General features: G+C 48.8%; 1 protein-coding gene across 5 annotated transcripts in view; it reads left to right on the top strand.

Annotated features, from left to right (window-relative positions):
• Window positions 1-21,428, top strand: part of SHROOM3 (shroom family member 3) — a 167,943-nt gene that overhangs the window by 119,973 nt on the left and 26,542 nt on the right. For 4 of the 5 annotated variants that reach the window (XM_009687257.2, XM_068941206.1, XM_068941208.1 and 1 more), the window contains one exon: window positions 12,133-12,264. In XM_009687257.2, coding sequence (XP_009685552.2) covers window positions 12,133-12,264 — 132 coding nt within the window. Of the gene's footprint in view, window positions 1-690; window positions 764-12,132; window positions 12,265-21,428 lie in introns of all 5 variants that reach the window. The other variant, XM_068941207.1, reaches the window with a different exon arrangement.

Here is a 21,428-nt window from a genome sequence, read left to right as displayed (position 1 = left end):
CAACTGTGCAGGACTGGCTCACGCTAAAAATAATTTGAGTGAAAAACTTGATTGACTGGGAAAGGTCCCAAGGTTTTTTTTTTGTTTTTTTTTTTTTGAGCTTAGCAGCTAGCGTTTGTGTATTTTGTTTTGGACACTGTGATAAAAAAAAATCAGAGAATCACAAAATGCTCAGAGGTGACATCCTTAGCTTTGGCACACTTTTGTAACTCAGATGGCTCCACTTCTATGGGCTTCACTGCCTGCATTGATTTATAGCTGGGTTTATGGCAGGAGTTACAAAAAAGCTGTGGTATCAGTGCTGCAGGAGGAGGTGCAGGAGGACAGTAACCGCAGCAAACTCAGTGTGCTTTTGAAAAATAAAAATGCAAGGAGATAATCAGCTGGATTCCAGCTCTACTGTACTCAGCAGGATGCTTGGCTTTAGTTTGCTCTGTGCTTGTACCATCCTCAGGGGACTCTTTATGTACTTGAAAAGCTCTAGTCCTTTCTGTTTTTGCCAGGCTAATTTTGTGCCCTCCCTGGGCCAGTACGTTGATTTTCCCCTGGGCCCATCCAGTTAGCACAGCGCAGAGGCGATCTGATGAAGCAATGACAGCATTTCTTGCCTCAGGAATGGATGGAAAACTGAGTGGCATTACTGTGATCTGTAATAACCATTGTTATTCTCTTTGCTTTTCTACCCTACAGTACTGGAGGGCTGCAGGTCTCTGAACTCTGTGTCAAATGATGCTACTGGGAGGCTTTTTAGAAGTCTTTTATGGTACGTGAGTTGCCGGGAAATACGTTTTAAACAAATGACAGCAGAGCGTGCCGTTCATCCTGGAGTTCAAATGTTGCAAATGCTAGAAGGTGTGCCAGGCGGCATGCTTTCTCTTTCTGCTCCTTTTTCGGCACCTGTTGGATTACCTAAGTTAGACTCTCTCTGTTGTGCCCAGCCATGCCAGCAGTGGCCCAGAGGGAACGGAGGAAATAATAGCCCTCCTCTAGTAACTGAGGGAAAGCTCAGCACTCTGGGCCACACAAAGAAAGGCATAAGCAAGTCACAATTGCTCTCCAAAAGGGGACCACCAAGCAATTACTGCCTGTTTCTAGCCTAGGTGGTCAGATTTCTTGTCTGTCTTGTAGAGATTCTGCATTTTGTAAGGCAGCTGACCGAATCCTTAGCTCCCTACTCAATTTTTCCCCTTTTCTCACTTGAGCAAATCTCCTGCTGAAGTGCTGAGGAAGTAAACAGATGCTCTGTTGAGTAAGGGATTCGGGAGTTTGTCCAGGAAACGTGCGAGTGTGATGGAGAAATAGCTTTTATCATAGGGATTAGGCATTGCCTCAGAGGAGGTACTTTTAAGTTGCTACACCTGTGAAGGTGATTTAGCCCTGTAAAATGCACTCCACTCCTCAAGTTATTGCAATTAAAATCTGGCATAACAGGAAGCACTGCAAAGAAGTAGCCAGATTAGAGAGCAGAGGGAAAATTCATCTGCCGACCTGAGTCAGTTCTTGATTCTGAACATCCACCGTGCCTTGTGGCGAATGTGAGTATGAGGTTTTCTTCTGTGCACTCTGAGTAGATGCCCAGGTTGTCACATGTTCCCTACTAAGCGCTGGGACCAAATTTAAAAAGAAAAAAAAAAAAGGAAAAGAGGTAAAAAAAAGACAGTTCAGCTGCTGTTCTAGCACTTCAGTAACATCCATATTTTCCGAGGAGAGCTGCCAGTGTAAAATTTAAGGCTAGGTTCCTTAAAGAGCTCACCATGCAGTGTATATGTAAGCCAGGAAGAGATCCAGCTGTGCTGGCGGGAGAGCTTAATGCCCCGGCTTGCTCATCCGTGCCAGCGATCTCATCCATCTGCCAGTGGAGCAATTCATGTAAGCACTCCTTAATCTTTAGGTTTAAACCATTTAAATTGTTGGTCTGAACTGACCTAGTTTGTTTTGCCTTTAACATATTAGGAAATGCTCACGCAAGCCGCTGCACCAGCAGATCGAGCCTTCCTCCAGCACAGCTGCATCTGGCCGCAGCTCCCGTGCGCTGTGGGAAAAGGTTCCCGGTGAGGGCTCGTCTCGCCTTGCAGACCTGGGCTCTGCACCCTGTCGCCAGACCCCAGGTGGGACACGTCCTGTCTGGCATTCAGACCCCTCTCTAGTACTGTTCTGGTTTATGTGGAAAATATCAACGTTGTAAAGGGAGAAGGGGGTTAAAAAAAAAAAAAAAGGTATGTAAAGGGCTAGATAGGTTATTTACCCTTTTGCTTGACTGAGTTCTCCAGTGGATCATTTTCACTTGAGGCACCTCTGGCTAACCGATCTGAGCACTTCTGCACCTCAGAGAGAGTTGATCCCAATCTTCTGCGGCCAGATCCGCAAGGTAGTTCCTGATTGCTTCTTGGTCCTGAACAGCCCACGAACAGGGGTGAAGCTCTGATTTCCTCAGGCAAATCCCTCAGCTTCCCCAAAGGCCGATATGACTTGCTGTCCCCAAAAATCTTTGAGTTGTTTGCAGTGGTCAAGAGCAAGTGTATGGAGGCTTGTGCAAATCTGGAGGGTCGAAGAAAGCAAAAATGTCATCTCTCGGTAATTTTACTTTTTTTCCTTTGACACAGTAAAGAGGTGGACCTGTTTTCTAGGCTGGTTAAGACTCTGTGAGTGCAAGGTGCCAGAAAGCCTTTCACTTTGGAGGAGATTCTGGGTGCAGGGCACATTACACTCACCTTTCATGGTTGCCATCGTGGTACCCTTGACGGGCCACGACAGTAGTGACCTCTCTTGCCCAGTGCACTCAGGTCTCACCTGTGGAGAAAGTGGGGTCTTCCCTGAGCTGGCAAGCGCTGCTCAAGTCAGTACTGGTTTGCACCAGCTGCAGGCCAGGGCGCTGTACTTCCCCTGAGCCGTATGCCCAATTTCTACGTTACAGAATTAAGCTGTGATCCTAGAAAGATTGGGGTCAGAGCTGCACAAAGTGTAGCCTGTTCACCTGTACGGTGAACACCAGTACACCGTAAAGGCTGTGGGCTCTATATCCAGGCTGGTAGAGCAAAATCATGGCCAGCAACGGACCCGCGTTGAGCACAGCAAACCGCAGCAGTAAAAGCTGAGCTCTGCACAGAGTTGGTGCTGGGCATTTGCTAGTGCCAGTTAGCAATATGGGGCCATACTTGGGCACCCCTCTGCCGCTGCGGTGTCGTGCAGGTGTGCGCTCATGCCCCAGGTTACCGTCAAATGTCAAGACACTGCCTTGGCATTAGTGAACCTGTTAGTGGGCTTAGCGCGAAGGACAATCGTGTTCAAGCATTTGCAGGATCCCTTGTCCAGGAGGGATTTTCCTCTAGGTCAGCAGTTTGAAGCCAGCGCAGGTCTCTAGGGAATGGCCACTGTAACCTGCCTGTGGTGGGGGCATTATTGTGAAGTTTGGTTCAGATGGAGACGGGGAGATCTGAGAATTTAAACGTGCACAGATCCGAATGCAGAAACATGAATCTTAAGATTGAAAGGTCTGGGTTATTTTAGCTGCAAGCTCTTGGGGAGGAAGGAATGTCTTTTTGTTGCGTTTTTGTGTGTACCGCCCCAGGCACGGTGGGCTCCAGCGCCTGAACAGGCTCTCTGGGTGGTACTGTGACACAAAAAATAAGCTATAATTGAGTATAACCGTAAACCTGTATTATAAAAAGCCGGGAATTGACTAGGGATAAAAACTAATTCCTCAGCCCTACAGGTTATTCCTTCCAGCTAGGGTTCAGGTCTTCTTGGCAGAGCCACGGAGGGAACCGTGCGCTCCGGCAGCCTGCCCTGCAGCACAAGAAAAGACTGGAGCCTTCAGGGCGGCGTGCCCAGCTGCCTGCCTGCACGCTCAGATCACACGCGCTGTCTGAAGCAGAACTACCAATGCAAAGCAGGGGAAGGCCCACGTTTCAAAAAGCGGCGATTTCGGGTGCCTTTAAATGGGTGACAATCGCTGGGGTCAAGGTCTGGGTGCAGTGGAACGCCTATTATCTAACCTAAAGACCAAAATGAACGCTACATATTGTGGACCCAAACGCAGCTGGCACGGACCAAAAATGTGCATGTGAGTGCCTTTCTAAGTACCCAGTAATCCTCCAGGGCAAAACGAGGATTAGGTCTCTCTCACAGACAAAGAGAGAGTTCATTTTCTCAAAGATCCCTTGGCCAATACCAAATTAAGTGAGGAACCCAAGTGAATGCGGATACTCCATTCAGTTCTCCGCTTGCAAAACAGGTACAGCGGAGAAGTGGCTTTTTGGTGTGTGTTTTTGTGGGCCTGTGCAAACACAGTGTGGCCTGATTGTGGGATTGAGGTCAGGTCACATAAAACCCATCCAATCTCAGAGAACAGAGTAAAGCCAAAAGAAACACTGGGCAAGTAGGACTAGATGGTATTGCATAGTTAAAATCCAGTTTCCATTCTCCAGATTTTTCCCTTGTGGACCTGAAGGTCAGTGCTCGTTCTCTGTTGTTGATTTGTAGGGTTACTGTTCACAGAAGGGTATTTCAGCGTTGCTGAAGTGAAGAGTCCTTCCTAGAAGGAAAGCTCTGAGTCTGAATTCATCTCAGGCGACCTATCTGCCTTTCTTTTTTTGCCTTGCCCTGAAATACCGTGTGCTCAGCATGACGAGTTAGGAGCCAATAGATCGAAAGTGGTGTATGCTTGAATTTGAGATGTGTTAATCTGACAATTCCCCTCCCAAGAGAGCTCAATGATCTCTTTGCCCTTTAGCTTGTCTTCAGCAGTGGTCTGTGCGTTTAGAAAAGCACATGCTCTCTCTCTGGTCTGCGCTGTTCCTGGAAGGTTTTTTCCCCCCTTTTGGTGATTGGCCTGTGGCATGCAGGTCAGCTCTAGTAGGCCTATCTTGACAGGTATCAGCACAGATGTGCCTGTGATGGATACAAAAATGTGTAGTAAATATTCCGATTTCCTGGAATTTGTTTTCATCTGTCCCTCTCCTCTCCGTTCAGAGTTCCAGCAGCACTCTAAATGGTTTCGGGTTGTTTGTTTTTTCCTGCGCTTCACTGTCCCCATCCAAATCCAAAAGGTGGAAGTCACTGTTTCTACTTAAGACCTAGGTATTGCTGCAGAACTCCGGGAAAAATCCCTAATTCGATCCGAAGATTTCTGTGCTCAGTAAGCCTTACAGAGATCTGAAAACCTGTCTTGCTCTGCATTAGCTTGAAACAAAGCCAAGGGTCTTAACAGGTGCATCCTGTTGCATTTCGAGGTGTCCGTGGAACAGCCTTGAGTTCCTTATCTGCCTAAATAGACCATAGACTTGAACCTGGGTCTTCCACATCGTAGGTGAGCGTCCGAAGTATCAGATTAGAGATTTTCCTCAGGATCTGGAAAGTCATTTCCCAGCAGAAGCCGTAGTCCAAACTGCACACGCTCCAAGGAAAAGTTTCACTTCAGCATATGAGAATTTTTTGAATGGAAAAAGTGTTTTGCCTATGCATCCGCAGCTGGCTCTGGTTCTGGCTCAGAGGTCCCGTGGGCACAAACTGCTGCTGAACCTGAGCAGCCCTTGCCACTGTCAGCTAAGCCCCACGTGTGCCCTGTCCAGAAAGGGACCCGGGCCCTTGTGCTCTCCCGCACCGGGCGCTTCCACTTCAGCTAAAGGAGATTCTCTAAGCGTGACAGATAGGTGGATTATGGGCTATTTCTGGACCAGCCACAGGAGGTAACAATAAGAAATACGTAAGCTGTCCGGTCTTTTCTCCTCAGGCAGAGCAGCAGGATCTGCAAAGCAGCATGCCCACCGCAGAGCGAAAGGTCAGTGCCCGGCATGAGCGCTGGCTCTCTACCCTCCTGCAGCGCTACCTGGGGGAGCCCCCCTTTTGGCAGCGGAGAGGAGGCGGAAAGGCTTTCTCTTTGCCGAGAGATGGGGGTTGTCGCGGAGGCAGCGTTTCCATCCACAAGGAGACGTAATTCCAGCTCGTCAGCTGATGAGAGCTGGCCTGCCGGCTGCAGGATGAGGATAGCCAGAGGTGAAGTTGCCGAACTGTCCTTATCTCACTAGGCTGAGCTTGGGCTGGTTGCACGGGGATCTCGAGGCGACCTGAGGCATTATGTAACACGGACTCCGGTGCCATAAGGATAAAACACGGACCTTAACCCTTTTGTTTCCCTTCTTGCGGGGTTATCAGAGCTGAGTTCTGCTTTGTTGCTGCTTCACCTTATTTCTGTTTGTGCTGTGCTGTTTGCTGTTTCTGTGGTGGAGGAGGGTGGCCTCTTACATTCTGGTTTAAGATGAAGGGAGAAATATTAGGACATGCCTAAAGGTCGCTGTAGAACTTGGAAGGGGAGTTCTGTCTTTAATCCCAGTCTGAGATGCTGCAGTGTGTGAGCAGTTACTGTTCTGGAAAAGGCTTTGATTCTGATACTGCTTCTAAACACTCCTGTCAATCCCAAATGATTTAACGAACAGAATTTAAGCTCCATCCTCCCTTGTAGGAATAACCTTTAGCAATAATGAGACATTAAAAATTACTAGACCTATTACTATTTGCGGTTTTGATCGTGTAGGACTTAGATCTATTACCGTGGCAGGAAACCTGGCATTAGTTTAAAATAAGTAATCACGACTCCAAGAAGTGAGACCATTAGAAAAATAGCCACTATGGAGAGATTAAAAAAACCTTTAATAATTTAACCTAGTTCCAGGTGCTGTTTATGGGTGATCTCAGCCCTATCCGAGACTCATACCTGGAACTGTGGACAGCTAAGAAGTAAAGCAGAGTGTGAGACGCTAATGCAGATAGAAGAAACGTAAGGGAAGTTTGCTAGAAAGCAAATGCTGTGAGCAGAAGAACTTCAGAAGTCTGCTGTTCTGTGGCTCTCCTAGGCAATATCTTTCTCCGCTTTGGGGATTTAGTCAGATGGCTGAGCTCCCACTGCACCTTTTCCTCAGGGAGAGCAATGATTTATGCTGTTTCCCTTACTGTGGTAACTATTTTCGTGAAACTTGGAGTTTAATTCTTTGAGGTCGATATCTCTACAAAGCCTGCCTGTTTCAGTCAACAGCTTCAGACGTTATTGGTGGGGGATCCGATGGGCAGGCGCATGCCCTGCGCCTATGGACTAGGCCTTGAATTAGGAAAATGCGGCTGTGATGCAAAGGAGTGCACAGAGAGAGACCGCAGCTGGTGCGTAATGTCTGGCAAAGAGGCTTGGCGAGGTGCTGAGCGCGCTGAGCAGAAACGTAAAACCTCAGCAGCATGAGAAACGGCCGGATGGAATGTGGAGAGTATAAATAACGATAAGGGAAACAGAAAAAGGTGAGAAAGAAGAGCCAAGTGCCCAAAAGGTTAAGATAAACGCTAAGAAATGTTTCAAGTATGCAGGTAACGGGAGGTCAGCGCAGGAGGCAGATAAAGCTGCCAGAGGAGGTCACAGTTATTTATGGTCCGAAGCAAAGGGTCTCTCTCAAACGTTGAACGAGTTCTGTAGGGATCGTGGTGGCCGGGGAAGGACTCAAGGCATCGGGTGACAGGAGTAGACAAACAAGACTTAGAGGGAGTTGATTAAGGAGTCATATGAAGTAAGGCCACGCGTGCTTCCTTGGAGAGCTTTGAGGAGAGTAGTAAAAGATGGGGAAACCCTTGGCAGACGTGTTGTTTAGAAAAGCAGGAGGCAGCGCGAGAACTGCAGAGGAGACGCTGCAGCGTGGGCCGAGAGATGCTGCCTCTTCCTCCTAAAGCTGGAGCCCCCAGCTGATGCAGAAGTGACTGAAACTGCAAGACGGTGGAAACTTTTGAAGACCAGGCTACTTCTACTGGTCCTTAATATTGGACTTTAGCTGAGTGTAGGTTCCTCCCTCTTAAAAATATGGCTTTCATCTGTAGCGCTGGATTCTTTCGCTGTTGGTCAAGCAAGCATCAAGAAAAAAACAAACAGGTCATATTTTTAGATGCGGGAAAAGCTGAGCAGAGTGCCTTTGTACAGCTAGCCATTAACATGTGTGGCATTAAATACCAAAGGCACCATGGAAGCAGCAAGAAGTATAAATAACATTTCACAATTAAGCAGGAACTTTGCAGAAAAGGAAGGATTTCAGAGGCAGCTGCCAGCTTCAGGTGGGAGGCTTAAGAGTTTTAAATAGACTGCGCTAGGTTTCCTGTCTCCCGTTTGTGAACTTTAGAAACAGCACGATAACAAAAAGAACAACTGCAGGCCACTCCTTGCCAGGGATACTTTTTAGCTATGCAGTTGTGAGGCACCTCACAACATCCCTAAATAAAATGCGGCCCTGACCTTAAGGACAGTCCCCGTGGGCTGAGTGGAGCTGCAGAGAACGGCGCCCGCTGTGCTGAGCCGCGGAGAGCTCCGGGTTTGGGAGGAAGATTGCGCTCAAGGAAAAGCGTGTCTAGTGACAGTCAAGACATAAGGTAGGCCCTTGACAGCTGCTCTGCGCTGAGGTGACCGTTTCCATTTGAAAGTTAAAGCAATTATATCTTTTTAGAGGCTGGTACGTTCCTGATCGTTAGGCTGAGCTTCGAAAATAATTGAGAAATGTCTTAGAATATCTTCCAGGATAAGCAGTCAGGTCGCTCGACCGAGGTGTGCGTGCTTGATTGGTGGGAACATCCTTATCTCGCACGTTCCCCGCCAGGCTTGGCTAATGGTGGAGTATATATAGACTGTCTTACAAGTCTTCAGTGTGAGCCCGCTCGTTCCACGTGGAGCTCAGGAATTGTAGTTTTTCAAGAACCTCGGAAAAACTCCTTCGCGTTTTCCTTCTTACCCCAAAACAACAGCCCTGGAGCCCATGCAGACGCTAATTAACGTTCCTTTGTCTCTGTGGGGTAAACCCCTAAGTTACGCACGCTGGCAAGCAGGGTTTTTCCCGGTAGGAGGAGAAACACCCAAGCTGTGTACCCTCCTGCTGCTTTTAGCTGCTGATTGTGAAGTTTGGATCAGTGTGGATCCGTGTCGGGGGAATGCTTGGAAATAACATGTGCAGAAAGCTCTGCTCGCAGCAGAATTTCGCCTGTGGTGTCTTTTGCTTTCTTAAGATGTTTGAAAAGCTGGTTTTGGTTTGGGGGGGGGAGTAGGAAAAAAAAAAGAAGAGCTAAAGTGCTGCAAGATCGCTAGGCTGTGGTGATGAGGAAACCATATGCGCCTACTCCTTTGTATCAGTTTCTCAGGCGGCTGATCGTTCTTTTTTATGTATTTGGCACAGGGGCAATTTTCCAGTCCTAAATATTGTGCTTGTTACTCCTGAGATAGTTGACTGGAGGGAAGGCGAGAGCAACTTTACTCCACTGCCGGACTACATCTCTTCTGTAGAGTGGGAGAGCCAGAGTCTGCCGTTTAGGGAAGGAGTAGGGAGGTTAGGACTTAGCTCTGCTCTCGGTGAGTCGTCGGTGCTGATCCTGAGCCGTCTCCTATGAACATGGGAAAAATACCCTCCTACTGTGTCAGTTACCTGCTTTTAAACAGGTTGAAGCAGCACTGTCAGGACCATCTCAAAGAAATCGCCTTGAGTTTGTAAGCGTGCCTGTGTGGCGATGAGGGTTATAGCACGGTGGCCGTCAGCGACGCTTTAGGACATCCAGATGCTCTTTTCGAAAGGGCTGAGTACCCAGCGTACCACTCAAAACAAGCAGGAGCCCCGGGCATCAGCGCTTCTCCAAAAAGACTGCTGGGCCAGCTCAGTATTGAGCCATCAGTTCTTGCTCATGCAAGGGTCACGCGAAGTCGATGAGGGAGGTATGATTACAACCAAATGCCTGATTTCCCCTTTAAACTAAGATTGTGTCACCCCAGCATGACACTCGCTGTGTGGGATCTCCGAGTAAACTGCATCTTCCCGTTAGGGCCCCGTTAGGAAGCCCAAGGGGCGTGAGGGATCTTAGTTCCCTGTATGGGAAGCGGAGCCTGAGCAGGCAGGTCAGGATTTGCCCTGGAGGTAAGAGGAGGGCCTCTGCTGAGACTCTTTCCCCTCTAACGGGATCCTGCCGCGACGCTGTCAGCGGGACACCTCGTTTGGCTTCAGCAGGAGCCTCACCGCTGGTTGGAGCTGTGCTTCAGCGCTCCCAGGGGCTTCCTGTGGCCTCTTGTCACAGAAATCTCTCCTGGGCTGCGTCGTAGGGGCAGGAGTGCGGTTCTCTGTGGCCGGGAGCATCTTTGCTGTATTTCGGTACAATGCCTTACACAGTGGGGCTTTGTCCTCTGAACACTGCAGCAATAACATGCTTTACTTACATAATTGTGTACGGAAATTGGGTATGTACAGTCTTTTAAAGTCTCCTTTTGTCTGCAGCAGCTCTCCTATCTTTTCGCTGTCTTGCAATGAAATCTCCTCCTCTAAAAATTGGGACTTTTCCATGGTGACCGTTGTAAGAGAAGAGCACTGGAGCCCTTTCTGGTTTTGGCACTTTGCGGGTGCGGCTGAAGGGAGGTTCTGCTCCCGGTATACAACAAGGCTGGCGCTGGGGCAGGCCGGGGGATCTTTTTCGTTTAGTGAGTGGCTTCTCCTGCTTTTGTAGCTGCAGGTGGTGAGTGTGTGATGGCCTGCTGTCCAAATGCCTGACTCGTTCCGTTCGGTTCAGCAGAGAGAGTGAACCCAGGTCATAATCCCTCCAAGTGGCACCGAGCAAGGTTTACACAGAGAGGAGAGGGGGTGGCAGAGACAAAGCAGCGCGCGGGATTAGGTGCATGGAAAGAAAAGGCAGCTCAAGCAGGATTTGGGGTCAAATTCGGATGAAGATAAGCAAGGCGAGCGAAAAGGCTGTTGCGGACCAGTCCATTTCCCTAATCTAGGTGAAAGTGCTGCTGCGCTTCCCTGGTATATCTCATCCGCAATGTGAGGCTTAACATTCCTGCCTGGCACGTGGGGGCTTGGGGAGGGAGCGTGGGGGAGGACCGAGCCGGACACAAAGACGGCCGGCCTCTCACCGGAATGGCATCCAAGCCATCTCAGCTATCCAAAGCCCCCGACGCTGGCATGTGCGCTCAGCCTGCAGCCCGCTAAGCGCACAACAAGAGGCAATTACAGCGCACCTCGCACCACAGCCCGCTGTGGGCAGAGAGGCACGGAGGGGGTCCTTTCATACCCGCTTTTATGCAGCGTGGGGGTTCCTTTAACTAGCAGAAATTTCGAAGCTGTCCCACATTTCAATGCCAAAAATGGTAGCAAATGAGAATACTGGATAGTCTGAGGCTCTCCTGTGCCTGCGGGAAGGAAGGAGCTGAAGCCATAGTTACACGACGGCTGGGTGACTTCCGCACGCGTGTGATAAAGCAGGGTAAATATTTGTTTGCTAACTTTGTGAAAATACCGGTAAAGGGGGGAATAGACTTCTTATCCTTGCTGTCACTGTGTGGACAGGCATTGCCTGGCAGCATAAGATCACTCGCTTTGCAGTGGCGCGAGTTGTTCCTTTTGTCCTGCAGCCTTGATGCAGCGGGAACCGTGTTTCTTTGGGTTTAGGGCTCCCCGTGGAACAGGTTTCCTGAATCCGCTCCGGTCAAGAGCCTTGCCTCAGAAATAAGGGAGCACAGCAGCCCTCGGCTGTAACACAGCCTCCCAGGTTGACTGCGATCAATCACTTTCCCTTCTGAGGCCTCAGTTTGCAATCTGGAGATGCAGACAGCCTTGCCTTTCTCTCAGCTTCTCTCTTGTCTGTTTGGAGCGTTCTCTAAGATCTCATAAGGTGATTACATGAGGATAGGGCACATCCCGCAGTGGAGCCCCTGAACTTAACACTTAGGGATTTTGAGTCCCAGAACACAGATTCGGGTAATGAATTCTATGCCGTGGATGCTGCAGCTGATCTCTTTCCTGCGTGCTGAAAATCAGGGCTGCAGTATTGTGCGGCTCCCGTACAGTGGTTGTGAGGGGCACTCTGAAGGGCTGAACACTGCCCACCTATAAAGGAGAGCAAAATCTCACTCTTTTAGCCTGCTTGGGCAATGACAGAGAAGAAGAGGGACACAAGTGGCGTTCCATGCCGTTTTCTTTGGACGTTTTAAACACAAGACTGATGCCCCCGCTTTGTCTCCTGGGTCTATATATTGCCTTGTTATTTTTTAAATGCTTTTTAAACATGGACTAAAAACATTGGACATACAAGGACTCTTTTGTGTGTTGATGTTGACATGGCCTTTACTTCTTTTGACAGGGACACTTATGCAGCAAAGGGACGCACTGACCTTCTGTCTTCCAACCCGCTCAGCCCAGACTGCGTGACCACTGACTTTCAGCCCAGCAAAGCCCCATGGTCAGGAGGAGTTAAGTTTAGGCTGAAGACGAGGTGAGAACTTGCGTATTTGTGTCTCCATTGGCTGTGCGTGTTCTGTGGTTGCTGTTCTTGGAGAGCAGCGGGCAAATGCCACTTCCTCTTGCGAGGGCGGTAGCACTGTCAGTTCTGGAGCGCTGTGAATCCTTAGCACCTGCAGCATCAGGAGGTGGAAGTGGTTCAGGACAATTTTGTAGCCTCACGCCCACCTTTTTCCTGGTTTGCTTGCCTCTGGCATGCTGCCAGGGAAATGAAAGGAACTGACCTCTTGGGCCTTAAATGAAGCATCAGCTTTGCTGGTGTCGTCACGTTTACATAGGGCTGTGTGTAAACGCGTTGCTCTGGCTGCAGGTGGGGGTGACTCCCTGGGAAGGGATCCTAGAAGAGGTGTCCGTTCTCCTCAAAAACTATGTCAGCCGTGGTAAAGGTCGCCATCAGAGATGTGGGACCAGAGTATCTCCACAGCACTCATGTAAGCCTGGAGTAACTTCCCAGGTTTAGCTGCTTGGCTTTCCAAAACCGCGTGGCTTCTTTTGATTCTGCGCTCCATTGGGAGTTTGGCATTCGTGACAATCCTGCTGAGCGCCTATCTGTGTTTTTAAATGCTTAAACGCTCTCAGAAGTTGGCTTCTGCACTGGGTTTACCAGCATTGTGGCAAAAACCGGTTTCCTTGTCCTGTGCGTGCAGTTTAGGGCCAAATCCTACCATGTTTACTCAGGCAAAGCTTTCGCTGGCATCAGAAGAGCATCTCGCGTCAGTCAGATGGTAATCTGGATGATCTGGTGATCTGGTAGGTTTTTCTGTCTCAGTCTTCTGAGAATTGCACCATGAAGTCTAAGCAGTGGCTTTTATGGACAAAATTGCATTCAGGCCAGACCTTGACTTACATGAAGTCAAGAAGCTACGTTGATTTCTGACAGCCAGAGGAAATCTGGCCCAACCTCTATCGCTAAGCAGCTGAGAAAAGGGCATGCAGGACACGTGGAGTCGCGTTCTGATCTAATCAGCAAGGATGAACTTCTGGAGTAAACCCACTGCCCTTCGTGGAGTTGCTCCAGCTTTGAGCCACTGCAGGCGGTTACAGGTGCTGTCCCTCAGCAGCAGGAATGGCTGCAAAAGGAGGAGGAAAAGGCTCAGCTCTTCAGCAGGTGTTCATTTGTATAACCTCCCTGAGTTTGTATTGCTTTCTTCCAGCTGAGGATTTGCACTATAAATGATCTTCTCCCAAGACGGAGCGGATTTTATCGCTGAATTCTCCCCTCAAGCTACTTTTATCGGGGAGAGATTTATCTGTGATTAGGGTGTGGGACTGTGCAGTCCTCAGAGTATGTGACCCACAGTGAATTTGGGAAGGAGGTTCGCATGAATCCACCTCCTTTTTAAATCAGTAATTTATTCAGGATATGCTTGCTATAAGCCCTGCTTGCCTGCAGATCTCACGGCAGATCTGTACAGAAGCTCCAAAGTTCAGCATTTCACTTGGATTAATTTGTCTTTGGATGCAGAGCCAATTTTTTGCTTCACTTTTCCGGCAGTGTTGGAGGCCTTGTCTGCGTATCTCAGTGGTTTAACTTGGGTTGAAGCTTTGGTTACAAACAGGAAGTCGCCTTAATGTATAAAAGACTTGGAGTGTGGGAGGGTATTTCAGACTCAGAGCCACAGCAAAGGCTGCTACCCGTGAGTGCAATTCCAGTGCTTGTTTACTTTCGGTAAACGTGCCCAAGGCGACAAAGGTGATGAGCTGTCAGTTGTCAGTCTCTGAAGCTGAGGGTGGTGAAAGAGTGTCCTCAGTCAAAGGGGAAAGCCAGACCTCAGGACTGGTGTCTCAGATGTTGCGGCTGAGCATCTATGGAAAGGAGTGGCACTACACCAGACTTCAGTTTACCCCCGGAGCGTACAGTCAGCAGTTACTCACTGAAGCTTGCCTCATTTCCTCGGCTGCGCAAAATAAACAAGGCAGGGGCGGCGCTGCCAGCCAGTGCAGTCGCGTGTTATTACAGCTCTGCCCGGCTGTAACGGGCGGTCTGAGACGAGAAGCAGAGAAGAACTGGGTCTAGAAATCCAGATGCAGGGGTGTCTTTTACCAAAATGATTGTTACTGGAACGGTTCAAAGCTTCTGCGAGGGAGGGGACGGGTGTGTGAGAGGTTCTGCGGTTGGAATAGTGTTGGATCGCGGCAGATTTCAGGTTTTCTGTTTCACTTTCTCCACTGGTGTAAGTCCCGGTGAGACGCGCGAGGACTGCCACCTATCACCCCTGCTCCCTGTAGGGAACGTGGGAAGGGGAATTCCCAGCTAACGGGAGTAACTTAGGAGTTCCCCTGACTATCTGCAGGTTTGAGCTCCCGTTGGTACAATTTACCTTTTCTTTCCTGAGGTGCTTTAGGAAGCAGTCCAGTTCAGAACGCACCCCCCCCCGCACACACAAATTTGTGTACGCACATACACATGTGCAACAACTGCTCCCAGTGGACCTTGTTCTTCTTGGCCGTTTATCATTTCTACGTGAGTGTTTTTGTGCTGGGTTTATTAGAGTTGCCTTTGATTTGTGTCCCTGTGATTCAGAGGAGAATCCAGCTACGGTCTGAAACACTTGCCCTGAAAATCCCCTTGGTTACCTGCCGTGACTCATTGTCCACGTTACATTTGGATAATCAGGCTTACAGGGTAGTGTTTCTGCTGCCAGCCACCAAGTTCCTTCTAAGCACGGAGCAAGCCTGGGAAAACACATTCCTTCCATTGTTTCTAAGTCTCTCCTGTTGCAAGTTGCTGTGTGTTCGATATCGGGGTGCGAAAGAATCCAAGCTATGCTTGTTTTCCTGTCTTTTTAACTAATTTACTGACTTAATGAAGAATGAGAAAAAATTATTTGAATTAAGCCCATTGGGCCGCTTCATCAGCGAGGATAAATCAATGCAACTCTGCGACTTCTACAAAGCCATGGGCAGGTTAAGCCACCTGAGGGTCTGGCTGGTGGACTTTTCTGCCCGTGGTCTGAGAGATGATGGGAATGTCTGGAGAAGACAGGAAATAGCTGGGTCCTTTTCAAAGATAAAAGCTGAAGCAATCTGTAAGATACGGTCAGCTCTCTCTTTTCCATACCTAAACTTTCTTCTTTTTCCAATAAAGGAAGCGGAGTAGAATTGTAGCAAGAAGAGGAGTGTTGCAGAGGGTCTTTCCTCCAGTGCTCCCCAGCTTCTCATTCTAGCCTCCCTGTGCTCTCATTACCAGCCCGGGGTCTGCCTGGGCTCCCAGTTGTTGTGCTCACAGTCCTGTGTGAAAGGCGCAGCTAGACTGTCCCGACAGCAAGTACTTTTTCAAAACGGAGATCTGAAATACCCTTTATATCGCAATTTAAATCACACTAACTCGGTTACTTAAGAATGCTTTGGTTAAAAAGGAAACCTGCCAGAAGATCCCAGTAGGACAAAGTCCTTGAATCTAGTAATCAGCAAGAATGAAGGTTGTATACATCACCTCTCACACTAATAACCAAAGCCCCGCTGTTCCTCTTCAAGCCTGGTGTCTGGTTAGTATCAGGCAATGTCAGGGGGACTCTTTGACTGTGCAGAGCAAAGTCCTCGATCTAAATATTGCCTGTCAGGCATAGGCTCGGGCAAATGGAAAATTGAGTAGCAGGGCATGGCCCAGTTGCTAGCACTGCACTCTGCGGTAGGCCTGTTGGGTGATTTTATGTAAGTCGCTTCACCTCTCCGGCCCTTTGTTTCCTTCCCTGGAAAATGGAATAAATGCCCCTTGCTTGGATAAGAGAGCCTGAGGGTTACCAAAGAAATGTGATAACACAGAGGTGTGATGTGCAAGACCAATAATCATTAATTACAATGTTTGACTGTTCATGAGTTCAACTAAGGAGCGACTGACTCACAGCTGCCATCACCTCTGAGCGTTCCCAGCACTTCCTTCTGCAGCCAGGGGAGAGCATTTCTTGGAAAGAAAAGCCATCTCCACTCTCCTGCCAACTCTGGGCAAATTTTACTGCAGGGCTTGAAGCTTCAGCATACCCACAGCCACCCACACCCCATCCCTCATCAGAGTTGGCAGGACAAACGTAGCTGGGCCCTTGGTCATCTCAGTGTCCAAAGAGGTGCCTTAGTTTAACCACCGAATAATCTCTCCGCATGGTTTTTCTCCCCTTCCTTTGAGGCCAGGGGAGAGGAGGAGGAAGAGGGACAGGCTGCTTCCTGCGTGTGAAGTTGAGAGGAACGGTAGATAAAAATAAACGTACATCCATGTGGCTGTCATCTCTGCTTTCACATAGGGCTTTTCTCCACTGTGGTCCAGTGGGGAGTTTATCAAGACTTTTTCCTCCAGGACTGGCGATGGTAACGTCATGAAACCTGAGCAGAAGCCTCTGATTCTTTGCTTCCTTGCCCCAGAGAGACTTTGGGGAGCTCTGTACCTGTCTCACAGTTGTGCTGCAGCTCTCACGTGGCATTCAAGGCCTGGTCGGATGCAATCCAGACATCCCAAATGATGGTTGTCAAACAGAGTAAACAAATAGCAACTGAATACATCAGCTGGAAAGCAAAAGCAGATGCGTGACATCTGCCAATGCCACTGGGAAGGGGGCCTGAAAGAGAAATGAGACCAGACTGATCTGGCCTAGAGCGCTGAACTCGATCCAGATATTTTACTGGGCTTTTTTGGTTCAAGACTGAAATTACTAAAAGCTGTATTCACACATCTGACCTAAGCTTTCTGAAGTGGGTTTTCTTTTCAGTGTTTTTTTACTTAGGAGGAGTTTAATCTGAGTACAGGAATGTGGAGGAGGATGGCAACTCACTTTTTGGGGTGAGGAAGTGTTGTTGTCCCAGCTCCATGACATGCAGTCACATTTCACAAACTGAAGATGCTCCTTATTTTCGGTCGAAAATGTGAAGGAACAGAGCTTACTCCAGATCTCTCCTGCCCCAGGATTTACCAGAAGGGCTCTGTGAGCCTAAAAAGACAGATTCAGTGAAAGACACATCAAGCTGATGCCATTATGGTCCGACTTCTTTCTGATTGGCCTCATCTGTTACGCTTATTTTTAGAACCATGACTGAACCTTAATTAAGAGCGACGTTGCTTTGAGTAGATTGTGGCCAGGCTCTGTAGAAATCCTAATAGGCTTCCGAGTGCTTTAGTTTTTCCTGCATCTCCTGCTTAATAGCTAGGCGTAGGGACTGCAGAAATGTGTAGGATGTCTGTAGAAGGTATCCTTGTTAGGCTAGCCCTCCTTAAAGATGTGACCGTCGTGGAGACGGGTCCTCAACGGTGAAAAATCGGACCCTGTTTGTGCTTTGTGTTCATGCAGATAACACAGTTCCCCTGGGGAGGGGGACAGGGGATGGCACAGAGTGACCCTCTCCTCCTTATATCTCGCTCTCTGTTTCTTCCCGTCTTCCTTGGGAGCATTAACACTAGAAGCTGGTCAAAACCGTCCCTGCAGCTCATGGGGAATGTGTACCTGAGGCCACCATGCCTGCCTGCGGCTGCAGATTGGTCCCGTTTGGTGGGGAGAGATGCTTTTCTGGAAGGGTTTTGCTGCCTTCCTCTCCCTCCTCTTTGCTGTGGAGGATTTTGAAGCTTTTGGGGACAGGGGAAAAATGAGCGCAAGATCAGTGGTAGAAGAGTTATTCAGAAACGCATCTCTGTTCATTCGTCTCGCATGATGCATTTGCCAGACATGAGACTGATGGAAACTTAACTCCCCCCAAGCTCCGTGGGTACGTCGCAGTAAAAGTAGAGAGGTCAGTTTATTGGGGCATCGACAACTCTGTCCGAGTTGCTCATCAGTCAGCCACAACATCCCTTCCTTGGCTTGCGCTCATTAGTTTTCTAAAAGGCTAAGTTACATCCCCTTATTGTCTGGGAGGATAAAATTAAGTCAGTCTGTGTTTCCTAAGAGAAGGTGCTTTCCTCGTGAAATCCTGCTCTTTCAGCGTCAGCAGCTTGCTGTGCTTCTCTCCGGCGATTGTACTGTGGGCAGAGTTCGCCTCTGCAGTTTCTTCCGGAGAGAAGAGAGGGGGGAGCAGGCGACGCAGCCGGGGTATGAATTAGCCTTTCCTCTCCTCGACATCTGCCTTTCACGTGTGGAGAGCATCCCTGCCCTCATCCTAGGTGTTTTGCTGCGCTCAAAACTCTCCTTTTGCTGACCAGTCGTGCTCAGAGGCGCTTTGCGCAGGAGGAGGATGCTTGCAGGTCCTGGGATGCGCTGGGGCAATCGCTCTGAGGAACGTGCTCAGTTTAACTTTCTTCTCCTGAGCCTGACTCCAGCCTTTCATTTAATTCACTGACTCGGCAGAGCGTAGACTGAGGGCAGATTTAATCACAGGCGGAAGTAAAACACTTGCTACATTGATTTGCTGTTTAGGTTTGCAGGTGAAGTTAAGCATGTGCTGAAGTATAGTCGTGAGGCAGAGCCAAGTTTGATGAAGTGTTTTAAAATCACGTGGAAAGTATTTTAAAATCATGTGTAGATCCCTAGCAAAACAGTGCAGTGCGCTTGGATAGGATCGCGGAATGATTTTTCCTGGCTATAGAGTCAGGCGGAATACGAGGTGAAGAAACCTGTTACTTGAAGGAAAAATAAGTTGAGCATAGCGAGGGCTTTCTTATTTAGGCTTTTGGCTGAGGGCAGGGATTCTGGTGTGGTGGAGCAATCCTTTGCGTTTGCAGGTGAGCAGTGGGGCCTACTCTTATGCGCAGGCACAGGGTAAAGTGCCCTCTGTATACAACTTTGATCTGGCTAGAGGACTGCTGTCAAAAATGCTCGTGTTTGCAGCAAGACACCTTCTCCGTTGGGGATTATTTTCTCTGTCCTCGCATTTTGCATGTGGCCCTTCTGCCTGTGATGGGACTTGCTTCCCCACTGTATTGCACCCTCTGTCAACTTTACTCCCGCTTTGCCTGTACCGAGTGAAAGGTAAAGAAAAATCTGTACCGCTGACTGGTGCGGTGACTAGAGGTGGGTGCAAAGACCCGTGTCCCAGCTTCTGATGCTTGCTTTACTTGGGCAGTGAGGCGGAGACGATGAGAAGATTATGGTGAGCGGTTCTCTTACCTGTAGGGCCTTACCCGTTTGGATCCTCAGCAGCGGTAGGTGGGCTCCACCATTGTACCCGAGCTGAGAACCGAGCCTGCACGTAACACTTGAAAGCTCCCTGCCTGGGGTACGTACAGCTTCTTTCCACTCGTGCATATATTTCTGGTGGTTTTCATGATCAAAGGTTGTATAGTCTCCCGGTGTACTGTATACCATAGTCTGCATCTTCCCAAGCTCCTTAGAACTTCTTGCACGAGTACATTGTTAGCTGTGTCGGACAGTCAGGAAAATCCTTGCTTCTTGTTGAACGTGAAGGGTTTATGCCTGATTTGCAAGCTATGAAACCTCCTTGTTGCCCATACCCCACTACGCGGTGCAACAGGGGGGGTTCCGCTTAGTCCGGAAAGTCAATAAAACACGAAAAAAGCTCAAGACAGATATTTTGAATATTCCAAAGAATGATCTTTTTTTTTTTCCATTTTCTCTTTCCTTTTTTTTTTTTCCTATTTGAAGGTGGCAAACTCACAGTGTTTGTGGGGGCAGGGGAGGAACTGGGTCTGTCTGATGGCTTTTCTTGGGATAAGGAAGTCATTCATTTAGTATTAATTACTCTTTGGTGGCCACTCGAGTCAGACCCATCTTTCATTTAATGGGCCGGGCTCAGTGGTGTGCTTAAGTTGTCTTTTGCTGTTCTGCTCCCGATAATCAGGCTCGGATCAGGTTGGCCAAAGAGTTAAAGTGGATTTGGTTTAAGGTGATTTGTGTGTGCAGCGCAGCTCAAAATAGGGTGCTTTCTAACATGTGCCAACAAATCTGGCCCAACAGCAGCAGCGGTCGGTATCGTCGCGCGGCTGTGCTCCTCGGCCTCGGGCAAAGCACGCAGCTAGCGGTGGTGGCTGCTGCTGGAGTCACCCTGGCTGCTGGGGCAGAGGAGTCTGCTGGCTAACGCGGGAGTTATCTGCCCATCTTTTTGTCCTTTTCTTTTTTTGCAAAGCTGCTCCGCTTGGAGGGTCGTGAGAAGGCAAACCCTTCTGGGCAAACATGGGGAAAAAAAAAGAAAATGGCAATTTTAAGAAGTTGCCGGGCTTTGTTTGACCAAAGGTGGACATTCGTACCCAGAAGTATGTGTGCGCTCTCAGAGGACTCCGGGCAGGAGTATATTTGAATTGCAAAGCGTTCTAGTTGTGCACACACTATGGCTTTGGTAAGGAGCAGTGAGCAGAAACCGGACTGGATGCATCGTTTACTAAGGCGTTAGTTTGCTACCACGGGAAAAAGATAGTTCAACCTTTCTGTTATACTGTGAAGAAGGCTTCAAATTCTGGTGCAGCTCATGCATTTGCAGAGTTAGTGCCAAGATATCTTTATAAAAGTTTGCAGTTCCTTGGCTGCTTTGCATACAAAGCATAAAAATAATCTCTTTTACTGGTGAAGCACGCACTCGGTAGTCCCTCCTAATAAGAGAGAGCTACAGAGCTATTAATGGTCAAGGGCCTCAGCAATCTCAGTTTAGTCCCGCAGCTTAGACTGCACCGAGCCCTCTGCCAGACTGTGTCAGAGGAGACTGCTAATGTGATGGTCACGTTTCTGTCTGAAAATGTTGTGACTGGTATAGTTACAAGGAGCACCCAGATAACAGCAGCCAGACAAGATTAAAGACTTTTCTCTTCCCTTCAGTTTTCCAGCGCGCTGCGTGAACTTGGCAGTATCTGGTCTGTAATCAGTGTTACAGCCTCTGTCGAACCTATTAGGTTCCAGCGTTGCACCGGGGTCCGCCGGCTTCTCGCCGCGTCCCTCGCTCCTCGGCGTTTGTCGAGGTGCCAGCCCGACCTGGCTGCCCAGCTTATCTGATGGCTGGACGTGTCGGTGAGGAACTGAGGGTCTCCTTCCGAACCTTGGCATTTACAGCAGAGGGACCGCTTTCTTCTTTATCTGAAGTGGAGAATTTTTTGGTAATAGAATTGTCTGAACTCGGCAACGAGTGTGGCGCAGGTGCAGCCCTTGAGAAACTAGTGTGACGGATTAGGGGATGAGTTGGTTTGGAAGGGATTACAGTTTTGCATTTTGAAACCCTTCAGCTTCCTGGAACAAAGTGTCAGCGGCCGCTCCTGGTTTTGTTGAAGGCAGCTGA

Source organism: Struthio camelus, chromosome 4, assembly GCF_040807025.1.
Source record: "Struthio camelus isolate bStrCam1 chromosome 4, bStrCam1.hap1, whole genome shotgun sequence".
In the NCBI taxonomy this organism is placed as follows: domain Eukaryota; kingdom Metazoa; phylum Chordata; class Aves; order Struthioniformes; family Struthionidae; genus Struthio; species Struthio camelus.
This window is presented reverse-complemented; position numbering and strand designations above follow the sequence as displayed.